The following is a 22,831-nucleotide window of genomic DNA, read 5'->3' as shown; positions in this document are numbered from 1 at the left end:
GAAAATAATGCTTTAATTTTGAATGAAGATTTTAGACAACAAAAAGCTAACAATTTTTTTGATTTGAAAGGTATTCCTTTAAAACATCTTCCTAATCCACAAGATAAAAATGATGCAGTTACTAAACAATACGTTGATAAAAAAACAAAAATAAATGATAAAAAACCTGATAATATGTTGACGAGAGATCATGATGGATTATATGTTCCTAAAACATCAACATTTTTAGCAACTAATAAAGAACAACAGATAGAATTTGACCATGAGGGTACTTTGATTGAATTTAATGTTTTCAGTTCTACTTTATTAACTAATGAACTGCAACTTACAACTGATATGTTGATGAAAATTACACTCTTTTTAAAAACTGATAGATTTGTAAATAATGATAATTATTTGTTATATATCCAACTCAATGATAATATAATATACAGTGATGATCTTAGTAAAATGGTTGTCCTGTTTGCTTATGGTAAACGTGATGATAAATTAACATTAAGTATACAACATAAATTTTCTACAGAAGATATGATATTTTATGTAAAACCTTACCTTTATATCGAGAAATTAGCTGAAATTGATTTATAATTTTTTATAGTCGGAAAGACTATCGTCTTAAATAAATGAGTTCATCTGACTATAAAAAACCAATATTAGCAGAAAAGTCAAAAAATCTAGATTTGAAAATTAAGTGAAGATTTTATTAGAGAATTTAAAGATAAAGTAGATTGGAAGTGTATATCCCGAAATCAAAAAATAAGTGAAGATTTTATTAGAGAATTTCAAGATAAAGTTAATTGGGACTATATATCAGAATATCAAGAATTAAGTGAAGATTTTATTAGAGAATTTAAAGATAAAGTAGATTGGAAGTGTATATCCCGAAATCAAAAAATAAGTGAAGATTTTATTAGAGAATTTCAAGATAAAGTTAATTGGGACTATATATCAGAATATCAAGAATTAAGTGAAGATTTCATTAGAGAATTTAAAGATTTAGTAGATTGGAAGTGTATATCCCGAAATCAAAAAATAAGCGAAGATTTTATAAGAGAATTTCAAGATAAAGTAGATTGGTATTATATATCAGAATATCAAGAATTAAGTGAAGATTTCATTAGAGAATTTCAAGATAAACTTGATTTTTTATTTTAGATTTCGACTTATAAAATTTTTCTAAATAAATGAGTTCATCTAACTATTTTAAAGACGATAGTCTTTCCGACTATAAAAAACGAATATTAGCAGCAAAGCTAATAAAACCAATAAAACAAAAATTAAGTGAAGATTTTATAAGAGAATTTCAAGATAAATTTAATTGGAAACTTATATCAGAATATCAAAAATTAAGTGAAGATTTTATAAGAGAATTTCAATATAAAGTTAATTGGAAACTTATATCAGAATATCAAAAATTAAGTGAAGATTTTATAAGAGAATTTCGAAATAAAGTAGATTGGGGTAATATATCATATCACCAAAAATTAAGTGAAGATTTTATAAGAGAATTTCGAAATAAAGTAGATTGGGGTAATATATCATGGAAACAAGAATTAAGTGAAGATTTCATAAGAATATTTCAAGATAAAGTAGATTGGGAAGGTATATCATGGAAACAAGAATTAAGTGAAGATTTCATAAGAATATTTCAAGATAAAGTAGATTGGGAAGGTATATCATGGGAACAAGAATTAAGTGAAGATTTTATTCGAGAATTTCAACATAAAGTAGATTGGAAACTTATATCAGAACATCAAAAATTAAGTGAAGCTTTATAAGAGAATTTCAAGATAAAGTAGATTGGTATTATATATCCCGAAAACTAAAATTAAGTGAAGATTTAATTAGAGAATTTCATCCTATAATAAATGAGTGAAAAAGTCAATTGGGATGAAGTTTCAAAAGAACGTGGTATGCCTGAAAGTTTGATTAGAAAATTAAAAGATGAAGTGAAATGGGATTTAATTTCTAGATATCAAACATTATCAGAAAATTTCATTTTAGAGTTCAAAGATAAAGTTGATTGGAAAAATATATCAGCTTATCAAAAATTATCAGAAAAATTTATAAGTGAAAATGAACATTTAGTTGAATGGGATATCATATCGAAATTTCAAAAATTAACAGAAAAATTTATTTTAATGCATGATCATAAAGTACACTGGCCTGCAATTTCACAATATCAAACTTTAAGTGATAAATTTATTTTTGAAAATGTTGGAAAACTAGATATGGATTTAGTTTCTCAGTATCAAGATGAAATGAGTATGAATATAATCGAAAAACTAGAAACAACTGTTAATTGGAATAAAATTTATTCATATCAGAAAAATTTAACCTCTGAATTTATAATGAAACATGTTGAAAAAATAACAGATTGTAGAGTTATGAGAAATCTGAAACTTTCAGATGAAGAATTTAATAAACTTTATAGAAGGATGAAATTATGGTATATAGCAAGAACGTGTTTGAATAAATAATAATTCTTTTTTTAATCTTTATAAATGGGTGGTAAGCAAACAAAGATATTAACAGGTAGTTGTACTAGTGATCGAATAAACGTTAGTTTTACAGAAACTTTTAGAATTCATCCTGTAATAACTGTAACACCTATTTGTAAATATGGTGAACCTTTTATTGTTAAAATAACAGAAGTAGATCGATATGGTTTTAGATTTCAATGTATAAAATTAAACGGCGAACCTTTAACAGAACATAAAGATTTTTTTCAATGGGGTGCGTGCAGTATTTATGAATAATTTTTTCTTTTTTTATATTTTTATTCTTATATTTTTATTTCTTTTAATGTGTATAATAATGTGAACAACGCATGAATTTATATTGATTTTAAGACGATAGCCTTTCGGTTAATTTGTTAACTTTTTCCAAGTTTTGGCTTGATATTTTAAATTATTGATGTTATTTTGGTGTGCTAATTATGCCCTTTTTGCACTATTTTTGCTCTAAATTTTGACTTGATACTTTAAATTATTGATGTTATTTTGGTGTGCTAATTATGACCTTTTTACACTATTTTTGCTCTAAATTTTGAGGTTATTTGATGGATTTTTAAGGTGTGCTAATTATGCCCTTTTTACACTATTTTTGCTCTAAATTTTGAGGTTATTTGATGGATTTTTAAGGTGTGCTAATTATGACCTTTTTGCACTATTTTTGCTCTAAATTTTGAGGTTATTTTAAATTATTGATGGCTCTTAAGGTGCGCCAGAACAGGCATTTATATACTACTGTTTTACACATTGTAAAAAAATCTTATGGAAAAAAAAATGTCTTACTTCATTTATCTTGTATAAGTTAGGTAAAGCTAGACTATCCGTTATATGGATTCCGTCTTAAAATATGCCTCACTTGAACTTTCTTTGAAGAACTAGATGAATGAAAGAATTAATACTTTAAACTGAAACTTATCGCTTTAAGTAAGGGTGTATGTAAGAATCTTTGGTTAGCAAATAAATAAACGTGGTTTCACAGATCTCTCCAATATTGATGCGAAAAGAAATTTTAAAATTTCTGAGAATTTCAAAACTTTAAATGATTTTTTAAAATACTTTATTTCTGGATATAAAGTATTTGTGTGCGCGCAGACAAATCCATTGAACTTACAGCCATTAAATTTGATTATCGTGATAGTAATTCAATACAACCTCAAATCTAAATTTTAGAATTTAATTCAAAAATTTTATTAAATTTTTAAATTTGTTGATGAGCTTATTTAATTCTTTACTTTGTTGATGAGTTCTAAAAATGGTGTCACTGATTCACGAAGAGAAGTTTTATTTCTTCCTTGATTTGGAAAGAATCCAAATTAAAATATCGTTTGCAAAATATTTTAACTTTTTTCTTTTTTTTTCTTTTTTTTTTCTAGCTCATTTTCTGTTATTTCTTTCAATTTTTTTTATCGTCTGTAGTTAAACAGATGTTATTTTTATGAAAAATAAAACAAATAAATGTCCAGAATCAATGTTTTTATCTTATTTTCACAGATTCATTTTATGTTATTATGGATTCGATTTCGCTGTCATTTATTATGCTACAAGCAACACCGTGAGGGTTCTAATAGTTTTCAATATCAGTAAGAAAAAAATTCAAAAAATTCTTTTGTTTTGAAAGAAAAAAAAAATTTCAAATAGGAAGCACTTGACTATAAATGTTAATATGGATTTATATGTCAAGACCCCAAAACCATTTGTTGCGTCTTTAAACACTGATTACATTGATGCTTTTTTAATAATTGGGGGATAATTGGTCTTTTTGTTTTCCCTGGTATGAGTACAGAAAGCATGAATAGATTTGCAAAGGAGATGAAGATTCAGAAATCTAATTAAAATTCAATCTTAAATTCATAGAAGCACTTCATTATTATCTGTGCATTCTTTTGCAGATTTATAAAATTATATATATGCTGATAACCCGTGTTGACAACTCACGGAATCTACGAATGACAAATCGTAAATAAATGATAATTTTTTGCCTTGTTCCAAAGCTATAGATAGAGTTCCATGAAATTATATGGTACAGATTGAATAAAATATCTATTACATGTATTTAAAACTAAATATTGTTCAAATATTTCAGCTACGTTTAAGTTCAATGATTCATTTCGGTTATAATTATTTCAGTTTATGTAAGTAGATGCAATAGCAGAGTCGTAGTTTCCGCCGCATTAACAAAGGGATTAATAAGCAAGTATCTATCTAAAAAGTTTTTAATTCAAAAATTGTAGGAAATTCTTTTTGAAAAGAGATAACTAAATTTGAACTACTAATTCAAATGACAAATAATAATGTATATCAGCAAAATATTTTTAATGATTGCAATTGTTAATGAACGATAAAAAATAACTCTACTTTGCATAAAATTCCATTTTCATTATTTTATAGAATCTGTTTAGCATAATAGTTCATTGAAAAACTGTTTGCATTTCTTATTTAAAAAAAGGGAATTCAACTGACATAATTCTTCTCTCGTTCTTTTTTATTTAAGTATCGGTTATATAAAATCGGAATAAAAAAAGCAACAATATATCTGAAAGAATGAAATCATTTACTGACGATGTAAAAGAGAATTCTATTTTACAGCAAAAACGTAATTCATTGAGAAAAAAAGATTAGTAAAAGAAAATTGAATTCTATAGCAGAAAAAAAAAATCACACTTTCATTAAATTCTTTGTAAAATTATTTCAAATGTTTAAAAGAAAATGATATTCGTAAAATAATTAAAAAATTTGCATGAATATTGGATTATTTCTTTATATTAGCTACTTTTAATTTAAAAAAATTCTTACATTCATTGTAATTTATACATATTTAATGGGAAATGTGAAAGTTTTCATAAAATAATTGTATTTTAAAATATATTCAGCTCATCATTATAAATCAAAACTACATCTGGCTATAGATCAACATTAATTTAGAAGTCATGCATTTTTTGAAGATAAAAATTCAGCTATGATTAATCAAGCTAGAAGATCTCATTCGGAAAATGTCATGGCCCAATTCTATTTCCGGAATTCAGCGTTGCAGAGAGGGAAAAAGAAAATTTATTATGTAAAGTGCTTGGGGATGATTCCCCTTTTTGTCGTTTTTCTTCAGCGCGGGAATTCCAATTCCATGAATATTTCAAGAACATCAGACCGGGCAATAGAAGGAAAAAAAAATCTGATACATGCTTAAAAAAAATTGCCAAAAAAGTGGTATATCGCCAATTTTCTGCCCGTGCATTTTGAGGCTTCAGAAACCCCAAACCCCATACAACATGTTTTCACATGATGGGAAAAAAAAAAAAAAAAATCAGCGGGTAGGGCTTTATTTAAGTGTTCTCCTATACTCCTTAATATATGTATTTGTATATTATTAACCTCATGTCATTGACAAACAATAGTAACGAAAGAGTCCATTAGCGTGCGATTTTTTCGCGATTAATCACTGGGATTTGGCTGATGCACTAATACCAGGAATCCAAATATTTATTTTTTACATTTTTTCTCCAACTGATTGACACCAAAATTTGGCACATAACTATAATTGTAGTCACAAGTTCATATGCCAAATTTCATGTATCCAAATCATTGTTGTTTCATTATTTCCGATGTTTAAATCATTATACAATGAACTAAATATGCATTGAAAACTAGTTCACGAGTTCCACAAACATATGGAAAGAAAACAATATGGAATCGACATTCAGTATTTTACGCAATATGTATATTATTTAAATACCAGAAATCGTATAGATTTTGAATTTCCAGCAGATTTCAAAACTGTGTATGTCATGAAGATCTGAAAATCGAAAAAAAAAAAAAAAAAAAAAAAAAAAAACACCGCAGATCTAAAAATCGAAAAAAAAACACCGCAGATCTAAAAATCGAACAAAACACACCGCAGATCTAAAAATCGAAAAAAAAACACCGCAGATCTAAAAATCGAACAAAAACCCCGCAGATCTAAAAATCGAAAAAAACACACCGTAGATCTAAAAATCGAAAAAAACACACCGTAGATCTAAAAATCGAAAAAAACACACCGTAGATCTAAAAATCGAAAAAAACACACCGTAGATCTAAAAATCGAAAAAAACACACCGTAGATCTAAAAACCAAAAAACACCGTAGATCTAAAAACCAAAAAACACCGTAGATCTAAAAACCAAAAAACACCGTAGATCTAAAAACCAAAAAACACCGTAGATCTAAAAACCAAAAAACACCGTAGATCTAAAAACCAAAAAACACCGTAGATCTAAAAACCAAAAAACACCGTAGATCTAAAAACCAAAAAACACCGTAGATCTAAAAAATCGAAAAACGTAAATCTGAAAATCTTAAAAATAACCCGTAAATCAGGAAATCTTAAAAAACCCCGTAGATCTAAAAACCGTAAAAAATCCTTAAATCTGAAAATCGTAAAAATCCCTCTAAATCTGAAAATTGTGCACACCACGTAGATTTAAAAAATCGTTAACATCATATAAATCTTAAAGTTGTAAACTCCATGAAGATTTCAAAGCCGTAAATATTATGTAGAACTTAAAATGATAAATGCCATGAAGTACTAAAAATTTTTACTTACCTCACAGGAAAAGCTGGTGTAGAGTAAGTAGATAGCCCACTTTAGAACTATTAAATATTTCATAATTTCTGGATATAGAGTCGAGTCAGCTCTAAAAGAAAACGGAAAAAAATATTTTTAATATATCATAAGACTAATACAACACAAAACTGAAGTTCACGAAATATGTTATGTGCCTACAAAATATGCTTTTTTTTTATTGCTGTCATTTAATTATATGCCTCAGTTTTTAAATAAATTGCTGCAATAATAAATATATATTTTAAGAAATTTAATTCATCCAAATGCTTAACCCTTTCACATTGACATTTGCCTTATTTTCATATCAACACAGTCTTTACAACATTTTCAGCTACCTAAAAAAGGCACAACAAAAATGGACAAGGAAATCAATATGATCCACAGTTCAATTTTCAGTCATTCTGTACTTAACAAGAAGTAATTGATTAAATAGTTGATTATGCAAAAGAATCGATGGTTTGTACCGGAATTCGTATGAGGAAATAGTTACGTTTTTTCCTTTCTTTTCAAAGCAAATCATTTTATTTTATCAAAAAAATATATGCTCAAGCTTAAAGAAGGGGGATAGAAAATTCACAAGCTAGTTAAAAGCTTGAAAACTAGAGTTTGGTGTTTACTTTTCATGTATGGGTGCTTAAGTATCAGTAAAGTAAATACGTTGTCAGAAGATGTGGACGACATCTGTACCAGTACATTCTCTTCAAACTTCAATGCTATGCCATTGGATGGACATTTGAACTGGGAGTCAAATTTATCATGCTTCATGGCTATTTTACTCGACTAATTTTGGTGCAATATGGATTCTGAGGCCGAGACATAACAAACAGGTCACCGTGATTTCATTTATTATTTCTGTTATTTCAAATTGTCATGCTCATATCATACCTGGGAAAGAACACTAAAGTGTTCTTTTCCAGGTGATGTAGCTATATGGCCTTTTTTAAAGCATATTAGACCAGTTTTGGGACGACTTCTTAACTTCGAGCCGGGGTCAAACAACGAGGATGACAAACTGTCAGTCAACTTCAATCCAATCTTTAAGACATTTGGACGAGATGGATTCAACATGAAGTCCGATTCCTAGGCCAATATCTAATCACTGTGTCAACATGGTCCTGATACCGAAGTGTAAACGCAATACTAAATTCCGATAAATACATTACTACATAGCACAACTATTAAATTTTCTATTTCTTATCATAAATATCAAACAATGTCATCACACAGATCTACCAAACTTCTCAAGATAAATATGAAAATAATAAAAATACCCACATATAATTTAATGACATAGAACACAATGGAAAGAAATGCAAACTTTTCTCTCCTTACCAAACGTAATGCATGAATTATTTAATATCTTATTTTAAATAATAAATAGAGAAATTTTATTCAGAGAGCAATACTTTGAACCAACTAAAGCAAAACTTGTCGCAGACGATAAAATTAAATACAAACACAAAGAATTTTTTTTTTAATTTAAAGCAATAAAACTTTTATATTTATTCGAAATAAAATACAATGAATCTTCTTCGGCGAAGTTAATTCATTTACTCGAGAATTTTTCTTTCAGTCATTCGAACAAACCAAAGATAAATAAGATATGCATTTTTTTAAATTCAAAGAATGTTTAAGCATTCTCTGAGAAAAAAAAAATAACCAATTTAAAAATCAAATTTTTCCATCGTTCGCATTCTTTTTCTCCCTTTCTTAAATTAAAATAATTTGTTTGGGGAACAATATGAATATTTAAATGAAAAAGAGGGGAAAGAGGGTCTCTTCTTTCCAGAAGTTTCTCCACTTTCTGGAAATTTTTTAGAAGCTGTCTAATAAAAATTTGAATTTCAAAGATTTGCGAACTCGGCATAAACGAAGGAACTTTTGCGAAGTTCATGAAAAAACTCCAGTTTTTTTTAAAATATTTTTTTATGTATTAAGAATTTAGAATATGTTTTAAACATGACGGTTTGCGGATTGTTTCAAACAAAGAAAATCCAGCTATTCAAATAGAAGAATTTGTACAATGAAATCGTTTGCGCTTTTCTTTTCATGAAGAATGATGTTATAATTATTCTTGGAGAAGCGAAAAAAAGATGTTTCTCAAGGAATTATTTTACTCCCCAAATCATTTAAGGAAGAATGAATTGCAGCCATTCAAAAAGGTTAATAATGTGGCTGGAGGATATAAAGAATTTTTTTATAAGCAGTGATTATTTTTTCCCACTAATCTTAGCATTTTCCCACTAATCTTAGCATTTTAAATGCATCAAACATTAAGAAAATAAACAGAACCGATTGAAATAATCCGCCGAAAAATTTTAACCCTAGCCTCATTACTGTTGGGAGAAAAAAAAAACTGAAGCCTTTCTCGTTTGGCGCTGGGGATAATGGAAGATTTTTTTGGCGGAGAAGTTGGCGGTGGGGAAAATGGAAGATTTTTTTGGCGGGAAAGTTAGTTTTTAATTAATAATTAAAATTCTAATTAAAAATTCAAGAAAAGAAACCCCAGGTGCAGATTCCCAACCTCCAAGGTATACAGGTACCAAATTTGGTAGCTGTATGTCAAACGGTCTGGCCTGTAGAGCGCCAACACACACACACACACACACATTGAGCTTTATTATAAGTATAGATAATCCTCTTTATTCTCCTATTTATTCTTTATAATTCTCTTTATTCTCCTATTTATTCTTTATAATTCTCTTTATTCTCCTATTTATTCTTTATAACCCTCTTTATTCTCCTATTTATTCTTTATAATTCTCTTTATTCTCCTATTTATTCTTTATAATTCTCTTTATTCTCCTATTTATTCTTTATAATTCTCTTTATTCTCCTATTTATTCTTTATAATCTTTTTTATTCTCCTATTTATTCTTTATAATCTTTTTTATTCTCCTATTTATTCTTTATAATCTTTTTTATTCTTCTACAGTCTTATTCTTTATGTCGCTCATCATATTAATAGCATTAATTGAATAATGTCAAATAACTTACATTATCTACAACTTGTCATAACAAAAACAAGCACTATTTGAAATTAAATTTGAATAATAACGATAGAGCATTCTGATTTGTTAGCAATGTCTCCAAATTTGAAGAAATTATTCAAATGGTTCAAGTGGAAACTCCGCCAAAGTTTTATTTTGAGATATCCTTCGAAACGTTTTGCCGGTGTGAGTGTAGATTAACAGACGACACTATAGGTCTGACAGGTTAGGCTGAGAAACTTTCTCAGCCTAACCTGTCAGACCTATAGTGTCTGACCTTTCTCAAACTTTTTCTCAAAAAGAAATGCAAGTATTTTTTTTTTTTTTTTTTTTTTTAATTTCTCACAAAAATGAAAGGTGGTGAAAGATAGGCAAACACTGAATGATGTTCTTAAACGTTATAAGCTTTCAAGATAACTCAAAATACGATGCAAGCTGGATGTATGAAATTTAATATAAGGTCTTAACACCAAATTTGACGATTTCTGTCAAATTTTAAGTAAAATTCTTTCAGATGAAATCCGCTTTTTTTCTTCTATTCGAATACAAGTTAACGAGATAACTACAAAATGAAGACAGCTGGATTGATAAAATTTGGTACACAGGCTTAATGTCTCTAGAGTAGATACCAATCAAATTTTGAGCCAAATCCAACAAAGGGTTGACTGTCTATCAGTCCATGCTTTCATAAACATATAAATGCGATAACTCAAAAGCGGAATGACCAAAATATATCAAATTTGGTAAGTGATTTTGTGACTACAAATATAGTTATGTGTCAAATTTTGGTTACAATTGGTTAGGAAAAACACATCTAAAACACAAATTTGATTTTCGGATATTATTAATTATATGCCAAGGATTAATGACCAAACAAAAGTCAAAGAAACACATGACAGATTCAGTGAAATATATTAAATATGCACAAAAAGTTAATTCATTGCTATTCCGCACCAATATCATGCAAGTTTTTCTCTGGAACAAAACCTTTATTAGAAAGAATGAAAAAAAGTTTAGAGAGACAACTCCCTCTTGTTTTTAAGGCAATTCCATTTCTTGCAAATATTTCATATAATATCTCTCTGCGCAACTTCTGTCAACGCAACCTAACACTGAAAATAACTTCTCACGAACGGAAAAGGACACTGAGTGACCTCATCTTGCATATTCATGAGTGGCAGGACGCGAATAACCCGAATCAGACGACGATACATTATTTTGACTGCGGACTGTCGCAGCAGAGGAACTGCGCGCCATCCAACAACACTTGCTGAAACCCAATGCCTCAAGAATAACAGTGAAATGATGCAACCCAATCCCCAGTGGAACTCCCGCGGACGAATTGACGTTAAATCACTTGAGATAACTGTCCCGCAGAAGAAAGGCAAGATGCGGGTTGTAGGTTAGGAAAATAATAAAAACGACGTGTTATCGTGTTCGATCGAACCAGAAGTAATAGAAACGGTGGGAGGTATGGAGTAATTGAATATTAGGTACCATTTCGGAAGTCATTCTTCCAGTGAAGAGGGTTTATATATATAAACTTTGGTTCGATTTGTTTTCTTTTTAGCTGTGGGCACAGATTGGAAGAAGGATCGGTCAATCGTTTTTGACCCCCCAGATTTGTCATGTTTATGTTCCATGAAGAAAAAAACGTCGGAGGAAGGAATAACCGAAATATATATTTTTTCGATACTCTATTAAATAATAAAACTTCTACACGGGATATTAGATTTTTTTTAGGATTTTTCCTAGGATACAATGTTATTTTTTCAAGGAAAAGAAGAAAAAGCGCCATTACATATATCTATTACTTGGATTATATCTATTAAGTCTAGCAAACCGAATTTTTCAGCTTATAATCATTTTATCAAAACGCTTTTTAGAAATACTTTTATTAGTAAAAATTAGCTTTTTAAAAATTTTTTAATGTTTTCTAATGTACAAATTATATATTAAACTTTCTAATGTACAAAATAATATTATAAATATTAATAAATTAATTAATGAAAATTAACCTTTAAATAAACTAGTTAAAAATAAATTAATATTATAAGTAAATTATAATAGATTTATCATTTAATAAATAATATATAAATATTAAATATAAATAATAAGTATATATAATATAGAATGATAAATGAATATATAATATATAAATAATAATATATAAATAACAATATATAAATTATATATTATATAATATAAATTATATTATTTAATAAAAAATATATTTTATAATATATTAAATAATTTTATCTATATTCATTTATTATAATAAAAATAAAATAAAATTAGTTAAAAATAAATTATTTAAATTAAATTAAATAAAAAAATAATTAGTAAAAATTAGCTTTTTAAAAAATAACTTTTCTAATATAAAAATTATCATTTATTAATATTTTAAATACTAGTAGACTACCAGTTAATAACCCGGAAATACTGGTTACCTTTCATTTCAACTAAGTCTTTCAAGCATTATTTAAAAAATAAATTATAAACGTATAAGTTATTTTGTAAAATAAATTATTCATCATAAAATACATTTAATCAAGACATTTTTTTCAAAAATTATTCCAGTACTAAGAAATAGTTTGTATTAACATTTTAATTTTTTAATGTTTACCTTCAACTTATCATTTATTATTATAAATATTTATCATCGTTGGCGACCCGGTGATTTTCTAGAAATATTAGCCATGTTTCATTTAATTTAAATCTCATAAGCATAACTTGATGTTATGTTTATACAAACAAAATATTTCAATTTTCTACGGAAATGAAAGTATTAAATGAGTATAAAACTGTTACAGGCACTAAAGAATTTTAATAGTCTTGCAGCTGATCTGTTTATTGTAGACAAGAATTTTCCTAATAGAATTCTATCACATCAGAATGCCATAAAAAATTTAAGCGGCTGAGTAATTTATCTCAAACTGCACGTTGTCTTTTTTGATAATGTAACTTCACTTTCTGATTCCTCATTTAAATTGCATAGATGAAAAGACGAATCTTTCTTTCCTAACTTTCATTATTTCAAACGGCATCCATGAATTATTAGTTCTTTTTTAGAATTTTACAAAAAAATGATCAAATAAAAAACTGCATTTTGCATAATTTCATAAAATTGATGGCATTAAAATATATAGCTGGTTATTAAAAAAGTCTCTAAGTTATAATTCTGAAACAGTCATTTAACGTAATGTTTTAGAAAAAATTTCAACGGAATGTATTATAAATTATAAAAATCGTCTCATACGATTATGAAAAAATAAAAATAATACACTTAATTAGTAAAAGAATATGACTAAGTTTTGGAGGAATTTATTTTAAAAATTTGAAATATTTCTATAAATTATTTTATTAATATTATTTATAATATATTTTATAATATTTATTAAATGCTATATAATACATTTTATAATATTTACATAATATATTTGAATCTTTAGATAAATGAGGTGAAAAAAGAATTTATGAAACAAGAAGTTTAAAAAAAATGTTTTGCAAACTATTATCATTATTATTTTTTGCTATAAAGAATTAAAAAGTTAAAATCTAAGTTAAGAAATTCATCAAAGATTAGATCAACATTTCACAGATAAATAATAAATATATTACCTAGTTCCTGAATTAAAAAATAAATTGCATTTTTATCCTATTTTTAAATTTTGTATTTTAGCTGATAATCAGAAATTCTTTTTTATTCAGTATTTTGAAGGCTTCAAGCAATAATGAAATCTTTCTAAATGTATATATTAAGGAATTACACATCATATTGAGAAATTATATCAAATTTCAACAAAAAAAATATACAATACAAAAATTTTAATTTTTGGCCAGAAAATTTTGCCAAAATTTAACTGCATTTTTTCACATTTTAAAGATGCGAAATCGCATTGATACGTAAAATATACAAATACAAAAATAAATGTAACGTCCTGCAGAATGAATGTAATAAAATTCAAACAGCTTTATAAAATATTTAGAAGAAAAAAAAAGAATATAAATGTATTCAATATTTTCACAAAAATAAAAAATAAAATAAAAAAAAAACAACTTTAAGATAGGTCACGACGTTAATCAGACATCAAATACTTAATTTTTAAAAAATTTATTACGTAAATATATAATTTTAATTAGTTTATTACCTTGCAAATCAATGCCACTAATCGTAGAACAGCCAGGAAAAGCATTTAACTGTACCGTTAAACAACTCATTGACTAAATTTCTTTTTTAAAGCCCATCCATCAGATAATTGATTCGATAGTCACAGCTGCAATAAAATGTCAATCGTTTGCAGCAGAAATGAAGCAAAGATATCAATCATATAACCCTCAAGTACATTTCTCCGATTTCCGAGAGGGATAAGGTTGTTGAACCATCGCTGTCAGTTGAAAGAAAAGAAAAATAATACATTTGTAATTGCGTAATCTTTTATTGAATGCTAAAGAGGAAACTGCAAACGAATCACTCAATTAAATAAACTGCGTATTGTTTAAAATGGCTAGCTTTAATTCTATCGTCTGTGAGATTTAAAGTTTGAAACCCTTTTTTAAACAATAATTCCCTTTTTAATTTCTCGAATAGAAGGTAAAAAGTGTAGCACTATCGTCAAAAGATCCAGACATGAGATTTTATAAAATTTTCAAATTTTAACCTCCTTCAAGACCGAAAAAAACACATTTATACTTTCTCGTATATAAAATATAGAGGATAATTTGTAAACCTCAAAAGAACTCGAAATTTTGACGACCTCTGGGTATTTTTCAGACCCTATTGAGTTCGAAAAACATATTTGAGCATTAGGTCTGTCGATATGCAAGATAATTAAAAAACGCTTTCAGCTAGACACCTGAAATTTGGTATTATAGAAGCACGACCAAATTTAAAATTTCTATCAAAGGTAGTATGGCAATAGTAACATAAATTAACACGATAAAAAAACGAGAACTGGACGGTTAAAATTTGGTGCTCAACTTAAACATACAAGCATTTAACATACGTGCATCAGGGTGGTCGAAGTAGTCAACTTGTGTGATTATATCAAAGTTCACCATCCTTATATATGTCCTCAAAAATCGCCCGTTCTACACCCCACCAATTTAGAAATATATCGTAAATCAAAATGATGGCCGAGCCCCCATACAAAACAATTAAATTGATTTTGGGAATTTTATTCTCTAGTTAATTTCGTTCACTTTTCAAATATAGTTAACTAATAGTAAAATGCTACAAGTTTATTATACAAATATAATCTTATAGTTAAATTTAGTTATAATTAGTTTTATAATTTGATTAAATATGATGGAAGACCAACTGGTCGCTGAAAGCGGCTATTAAGTACTAAATAGAACTGTCAATAGAAATGTAAGGGGAGAAAAACGTGAAGAATTCCCAAAGCCCTAAAGTATTAAATTGTTTCAAAATGTTATCGAAACGATTTCTTAGATAGCATCTAATCGGATTTTCGCTATCATCGTAATCCTTAAAATAAAATAGTGTGAAATGCAAAAATACTAGAAAACTGAAAGCGAAAGTCAACATACATCTTCAGTTTTTCCACAAGCAACATTGTATAAGTATTTTATTCCAGATTTTTTTGGAGAAAGTATTTTTTCTACCACTCCAATGCGTTATACTTCATGAAAATAAAAATGATATATCGCGAAGAATTGAGTAAAGTAAAGAAAAAAAAGAAGAAAAGAACAAAACTTTCTTCTTCCTATCGATTCGAAGCCGTCTACGGCATTCAGGAAGAAAAATGGGCCTGTAAACCGCGCGAAATGAAAGCAATATTTTCCTCAACAAATAATCCACAAACACATTTTTTTAAAAAGGCTCTTTCTTAAATCGCAACTGAGATCTGGTTCTTTTCAAAGAACCTTGCCACCAACTGAAAAGAAAATTCAAACGCATCTTTCCTAATTCTCTAAAACAAATCACTCATTTTCTGATTGTTCATCAATTATTAAAAGAACCGAAAAATATTTAAGTTATAAAATCCTTCTCCCAGTTGAAGAGTGGTATCTCCAAAGTTCTTTCGCATATTCTCCAAAATGTTGCCTCAACCCCTTCCACACTCTGGCATAAAATCGTGGACCTTGGACAAGTTGTGAATGCAATGCTACAGTGCTCAGATTTTTATTTTCAGAACGCTAAACATAAGGTTTATTTGCGCCACAGTATAATGAAAAACCAGTAAAGTTTAATAGTAATTGTATGGTATTAGCTAACAATAATAACGTAATATTGAATGATGGACCTTGGGCAAGATTGTGAATATAATGCCATAGTGCTCAGATTTTTATCTTCAAAGGATTATATATAAGGTTTATTTGCGTCGTGGTATAATATTAAAATAACCATTAATTTTGTATTAACTGCATAGTATTGTCGAACAATAGTTACATGATATTAATCTTTAGCGTGAATTTAGAGTGAGATGTCCGTCGATGTTTTCGGGGAGAGGGGCGATTAGTCGCTCAACACACAAGTGCCAAGAGGCTGAATTTCTGTTTTGCACTCTCTTTTCGATGGACTAAAGCTAGACATTTGCCACAAAACTATTATACTGGTAAAATCCGATATCAAACTTAAGTCACTGCGTTTAAGTATTATATTTATATGCAAGCAATAATACAGACCAATAAAAGATCAACACCAAGACGGATTATGTCCAAATTAGATACACATCTAGATTTCAGATGCTAAACCTTCATATCGCCTTTATCTATTTCACTCTTAACATTTTGTATTTATCGTGACATCCGAACAGATTTCGAATGGATTTCGTTTGAAATTTACCAGAAATCTACAAATTGGGATTAAACCCCATATGCCAAATTTCATCACCCTAACTTTTAAACTTTTGTAGATATTAGTGTGTGTGTGTTCGTGCGCGTGCGCATGTATGTATGTAAAAACAATATACAAAATTTCATTCCTCCAACTCAAAGTAATTTTGAGCTATTGAGTTCGAAAATCAATATAATCCGAAAAAAAAAAATATGCTTTCAGTAAATTTTGAAACATAGAATTTTATGGAAAGGTCGAAGGAGATCGAATTTTGCCGATTACTACGCTTATTGCAAGTTTCTTGAAAAAGTACAAATTAAAAACAGGTCTCTATCATGATAAAAGCTTTATATTACTATCATCAAAGTTTATTTAGTCTTAACATTGTACAATATGAAAAAAATCATTTTGTAAATTTAAATAACTTCTCTGCCTAGTTCGTTTTCAGGAATCTGCGCCTTTTCATTCAGATTGTATAGAAGGAAAAAGCGAAGATAAGACGCCAATAATTTTTTACCAGTTAACTGTTTTGACCTCTTCAGAAAATGCGTATCTAAATTTTCATAAACATATATGTATATTATATAAATGCAATAAACAATTAACTTTAAATATAATAATTAAACAAGTATAAATATAATAATCGTCATTGAATTAACTCGCCATAACGCAAAATACTGTATTTTTTCCATGGCGGGTATACTCGTCAAAAACAGTTAACTGAGTATATAAGTATTCTCCTTTCAGCTTTGTTACAGTATTTTGTTGCTCGGATTTGCTTTTGTTCCTCATTGTATTTATTATCTTATAGTACTCAACAATTCTTTCAGCCCTAAGCATTTTCAAAAGACATTGATCTCTTGTGAAACAGGCCATATTAGGCCAACAGCTCTGCCTCTTCCAAGCAATTCATTTGGATTGTTTTCCTAGTCTTTCCACTTGAGCGTCTTCAATATTTCATCTTTCGAAAAATAACTCGAACATCTTTATAACTTAGGCACCACTAAGGCGGCTTCCTCAGATGTTTTTCTCCCGCTAAGAGATCTGCAGAATATTTCAATCTAAAAATGTGTTGTTTCGCCTCAATTTTCAAATACTTCGATGGAATATACAGAAAATTGCTTCACCGTATGTTTCATATTTCCGTAAGTTTAGATTTGTTTTTTTAATAATAACAATTTCCGTGGAATTTATTCGGTAGACAGAAAACAAATATAATTTCAGGAAATCTTCTAAGAAAAGTTTTCAGTTTATTAATTTGGACAAATAAGTAAAAGAAAAGAAAAATGGGGGTAAATTTGCCGTTGAGGGGGACAAAGTCATATTAATCATTGCACCGATTAAAACAATAGTTTCCTTTCATTTAATTTTTGCTTTTTATTCCGGAAGTTTTCTTTATCTTTTGGTTTATCCATGGAAATTCTTGAAACAAATTGTTAATGGAATTTTAAGTGTAGTCCTTTGAAACGCAAATAATTTTTCAATATTATTAAAAATAATTTAATGAAAACAGATATATTTGTCACTTTTTTCGTATACAATGAAAAGGTAATGTAAACGTCCGAAATCCGAATGAAAGATTTTGAAGATCTATACGTATTTATATCATACCATATCTGAACAAAATAAAAAAAGTTTTGAAATTAATTATTTATGTTTGTATGTATGTTTGCGTACAAAATGACTCATAAGCGGAATGTTTATTTAATTTTAGTTATATTAAAATCCCATTTGAAAGCGACACTAGAATTATTTTCTAAAGAACCTCGTAATTTTGAACCGTGATCAGGCAACGAGGATGACATTTGAGCCGGTAGCCCTCTAAACTTCCCCACCATACCAATCCGAGAGCGTTTGTTAATGACGTCAGATTTAACGCACAAAGAGCCCACATACGTTACAGATCTGTAGAGGAATCTGATTTTCAACTTGGAATTCTCCGGCTCCAAGACCGAGACCATATCACTAACCCATTCCTGCCTTCAAAAGTGGAATGAGATACACTCATGAAATTCATTATGAAATCCTACATACAGACTACTACAAACAAAACTATTTTTTTAATCAAATTTTAAACAAAATCTATTTAAAAAGAAAATAATTGCGTGTCCGTATATAGTTGAACATGATTCAAATTGTTAAATAGATACAAATTCCGTGTATGGGCTATTAAAGTTGAAAATACATATCAAATTGTGTATCAAATTTTTCTATGCGCCCATACATGCGCGCATGCGATAACTCATACGTACGAGTTAAATAGAAAGTCTGACACGAGATCTTTCTTTTACATTCAAGTTATAGATACATACTTAATTTTAAACGAAATCTAAAGGCACGGACATATTCTTAAATTCAAACCTCTTAATAATATGAAAATAAAATTATTCACATATTTCCAAAGATTATTTTATCTAGATTTTTTTACAGTATTCTGCGAAAAAGTAAAGCAGACGACACTTGGGATTTTTTTTTTTTTATGTTACAATATATATATATTAAAAGAATACAATTTCTGCTTTCAATTTTCTTCATAATAATATCAAAACAAATATAAAACGGATATTTTTTCATAGGATTATTTTAACTTGAGTGTGTTTATAAAATTCAGAGAGGAAAATAAGTAAACGATCCTTTCGAATTTTATGATTGTTTTGTAAAGATTATTTTATAAAACATATAAAGTTATGTTAGATAATTTATTATTTGCAACACAATAACAAAGATGATATTTCATCTGTGATATCTTAGACTAAGCCTTTGAGAACAAATATTTTCGAATTTATTTGTTTTATCCTTTGAGATCGTAATTCTACTTTCCGAAAATATTTTTTTTTAAAATAGTTAAGAAAAAAAATATTTGATATTTCAGATCGTTTGTACTCGTAGAGAACGTTTTACTTTTCCAAATAAATTTTTAGAATTCTTTATTGCTGCAGTAGTAGCTTCCAAGCGTCTCTATAAATAAGATGATGCACAAAACTGACAGAAAAAGATGAATCGATCATAGGTAAAGACAGCAAAAATGACAGGTTGGATAATAATGGAGATATGGAGGAGCATTATAAAGACATTAATGTTCTTTGGATGGAAACGATAGAAAAATTCCGACTTCGGTTCAAGAATGCTCTGAGAGTGAGAAAAGGTAAAAAGAGTTCAGTTGGGAAAAAGAAGAGAGAGAGAAAGAAATATGTGATATTTTTAATTTCATAATATAATATTGCTATTAAATCCTCAGGATAAAAATTATATTTTTTGGACACTGCCTTTTTCTGATCGACTTCAATAATAAACCATTGGGAGGGTATAATAAACCATTAATAAACCACTTCAATAATAAACCATTTGGGGTCTCTTCAAATCTTTCTCGCAATATTTCTTATTGAAGGTGCAATATTATTATTGCATTAAAAAAATAAACTTAGGGCAAAATGGTGAATGCATGGGTACAAAGATTTTTATTTTCAGTCCCGCACTTGAGCATTTTGTGGTTCTTATATAGGGATGGAAAAATGAAAGTGTATTGGATTTTTTTTCAATCGGTTATAACCAAAATTTAACACAAAATTCGAATTCTAGTAACAAAACTTCATCCACCAAGTTTGCTGCTTTTTGTTACTTGAATGCTCGTTTTATGTGGTCTATTTCATGTCGGAGTTGTTTGAAAATTTGAAGGACTGTTAATTAACTTAAGATGCTCAAAATGTCTACCAATTTTTTTTAATCTAGTTCTTTGCATTTTATGTTTCACTTACACTCGGTCAGTCAGTTATACAAACTTCCGATGAATGGATTTCGTGAAAAATTTGAATCTACAAATTTAGTATAACGACAACATAACAAATTTCATCTGTCTAGCTCAATGCGTTTTTTAGTTATCTCTCTTTCTTTCTATTCGCGCACATGATAAGACAAACAATTCCAAAAGTGTGTCTTTCATAGAGATCTCAAACACAAAGATTCATCAAAATAATTTCTTCTTATTTTTTGGCGATCATAATATTTTCTCTTTGTATGGTAGAAAGTAAAAAAGATATCGAAAATTCCTTTTTTACTGAAAAAGTGTTGCCAGTAAAAGCAATTTTTGTATCTTGTAAATTTTTTCAACAAATTAAATACGAGTTTCAGATGGTCTATTTCTTGACGGATTTAATTCAAAATTCGATTGGACATTAACATAAAATGCTTAAAATGTATACCAATTTTTTTTTAGCTCTTTGCGATTTTGCCCGTACAAACTACTTGTGAATGGATTTTCATGAAAATTTTGTTAAAACTCTATAAATTTGATTTCAAAACAACATACCAAATTTCATCAGTCTAGCTTAAAATGCTTTATAGTTATTGGTGGACGAATAGACAGATAGAGCGATCGAAAGACAATACCAAAAATGTGTTTTACGGATTCACGAAGGTCTTAAACGTAAAGATTCATAGAAATCGTGCAATCACACTTTTCACAAACACAATATTTTGTATACCGGAAGTTAAGAAGTTATTGAAAATTTCTTTTCTCTCTCAAAACGAGTTTTCTCGTTCAATGAATTATAGTATTTACAGAGAGTCCAATTACAATATTTCTTTCATACTTTGTATATGAAAAAGTTAAAATGATTCAAAACGTTTTTCTGAACAGATCGTTAGACCTAGAAATAATTAAATTTAGCATGTAGTCATTCCTCGGGAAGTACATACTCACCAAGAAAGAGATTTACAAAATTTTAATTAGACTCTTAAATAAAAATTAATCAAAATTTTATTACACTTAATAATTTTGCAACATTTTTAAGCAAAAACCCTTTTTATAGTATTTTAAAATTCAAAAAAAAAAAAAATTTCGCTGAGAAGTTTATTCTATATAATTTATCTATCTCGATTAATACATTTTTAAAAGCTTTTCAATAAATTTTACCAGAATACTTTTCATTATTTTAGTTATTATATTGTATTTATGCGCTTTGCGATTAACAATAAATACAATTTTTTATGCTCATGTTATCACTGCCATATAATTAAGATCAATATTTAAAAAATAAAGACAAATCATTTTCATATTACGATACTACGTATTAGAAATTCAAATTTTTAAAAGGTTTAATTTTTTTTATCTACCATTTCCCGTGTTTTGCTGCTCTAAAAGAAACCTCAGGCATGAACGAACATATTAGCTCAATCTGCAGAAGGACTGCTTTGTCAGTCTCTGAAATATAAATCTCGTCCTCTTCATAGCGTCGATAGATTCAATCATTTCCTCTTAAAACACGGAAGTCAACATTCATTCTTTTGCAGTCAATGCTCTTTCTATTGGCTTGCGTTTATCAAACCTGTAGAAATTTTTTCAAAAATGAAATTAGCCGCAGCAAGTTCAGATTCGATTCTTATACGAGTTTTAATGGAAACTTTATTTGGATATGAAGCGATCTATCAAATTATCTACATATATATAATTTTTTAAAAACTTACTAAAGGTTGTTTTCAATCTGAAGAGAATATGAGCATAGTGGAATTATAATTTATAGTCTATATAAATATCGATTAATCTTTAGAAATTAATATGTAAAACTTATTTTTGGAGGCTAACTATATCTTGTCACATCTGGCAATCAGGACAACCTGCCAGATATGCAGCTAATAAATTTAACACAGATTTAACCGTTTGCTTACAACATTTAAAATATTAATTTTGTATAATTAATTATAAGGTTATTCAATTAGCCAAATGAATTACATCTAATGACAATAAAAATGATTTATTTTAAATTATATTTGCGCAAAACTTGGAACATTTTGATCCGTTAGCTATGTTTATAAAGTAGCCACATTTGTGAAATCTCTATAGTTGTTGACGTCATTGGCTTGTCGTTGTTTTATTTTAGAATATTTTCAAAACATATTATAAACGTATTCTCGTAAACTCTGGAGAGCAGTGGTG

The 22,831-nt window shown here is 28.0% G+C and overlaps 1 protein-coding gene across 3 annotated transcripts in view; it reads right to left on the bottom strand.

The window, feature by feature from the left end:
- The window catches only part of LOC129957483 (ADAMTS-like protein 5), a 314,328-nt gene that overhangs the window by 90,613 nt on the left and 200,884 nt on the right, over positions 1 to 22,831 (bottom strand). For all 3 annotated transcript variants that reach the window (XM_056069826.1, XM_056069810.1, XM_056069818.1), the window contains one exon: positions 7,090 to 7,180. In XM_056069826.1, coding sequence (XP_055925801.1) covers positions 7,090 to 7,152 — 63 coding nt within the window. In that variant the 5' untranslated portion in view covers positions 7,153 to 7,180. The remainder of the gene's footprint in view (positions 1 to 7,089; positions 7,181 to 22,831) is intronic.

This window comes from Argiope bruennichi, chromosome 2 (assembly GCF_947563725.1).
Source record: "Argiope bruennichi chromosome 2, qqArgBrue1.1, whole genome shotgun sequence".
NCBI classification, from domain to species: Eukaryota; Metazoa; Arthropoda; class Arachnida; order Araneae; family Araneidae; genus Argiope; species Argiope bruennichi.
The sequence above is the reverse complement of the archived record's forward strand: the minus strand, read 5'-3'. Positions and strand labels throughout refer to the sequence as shown.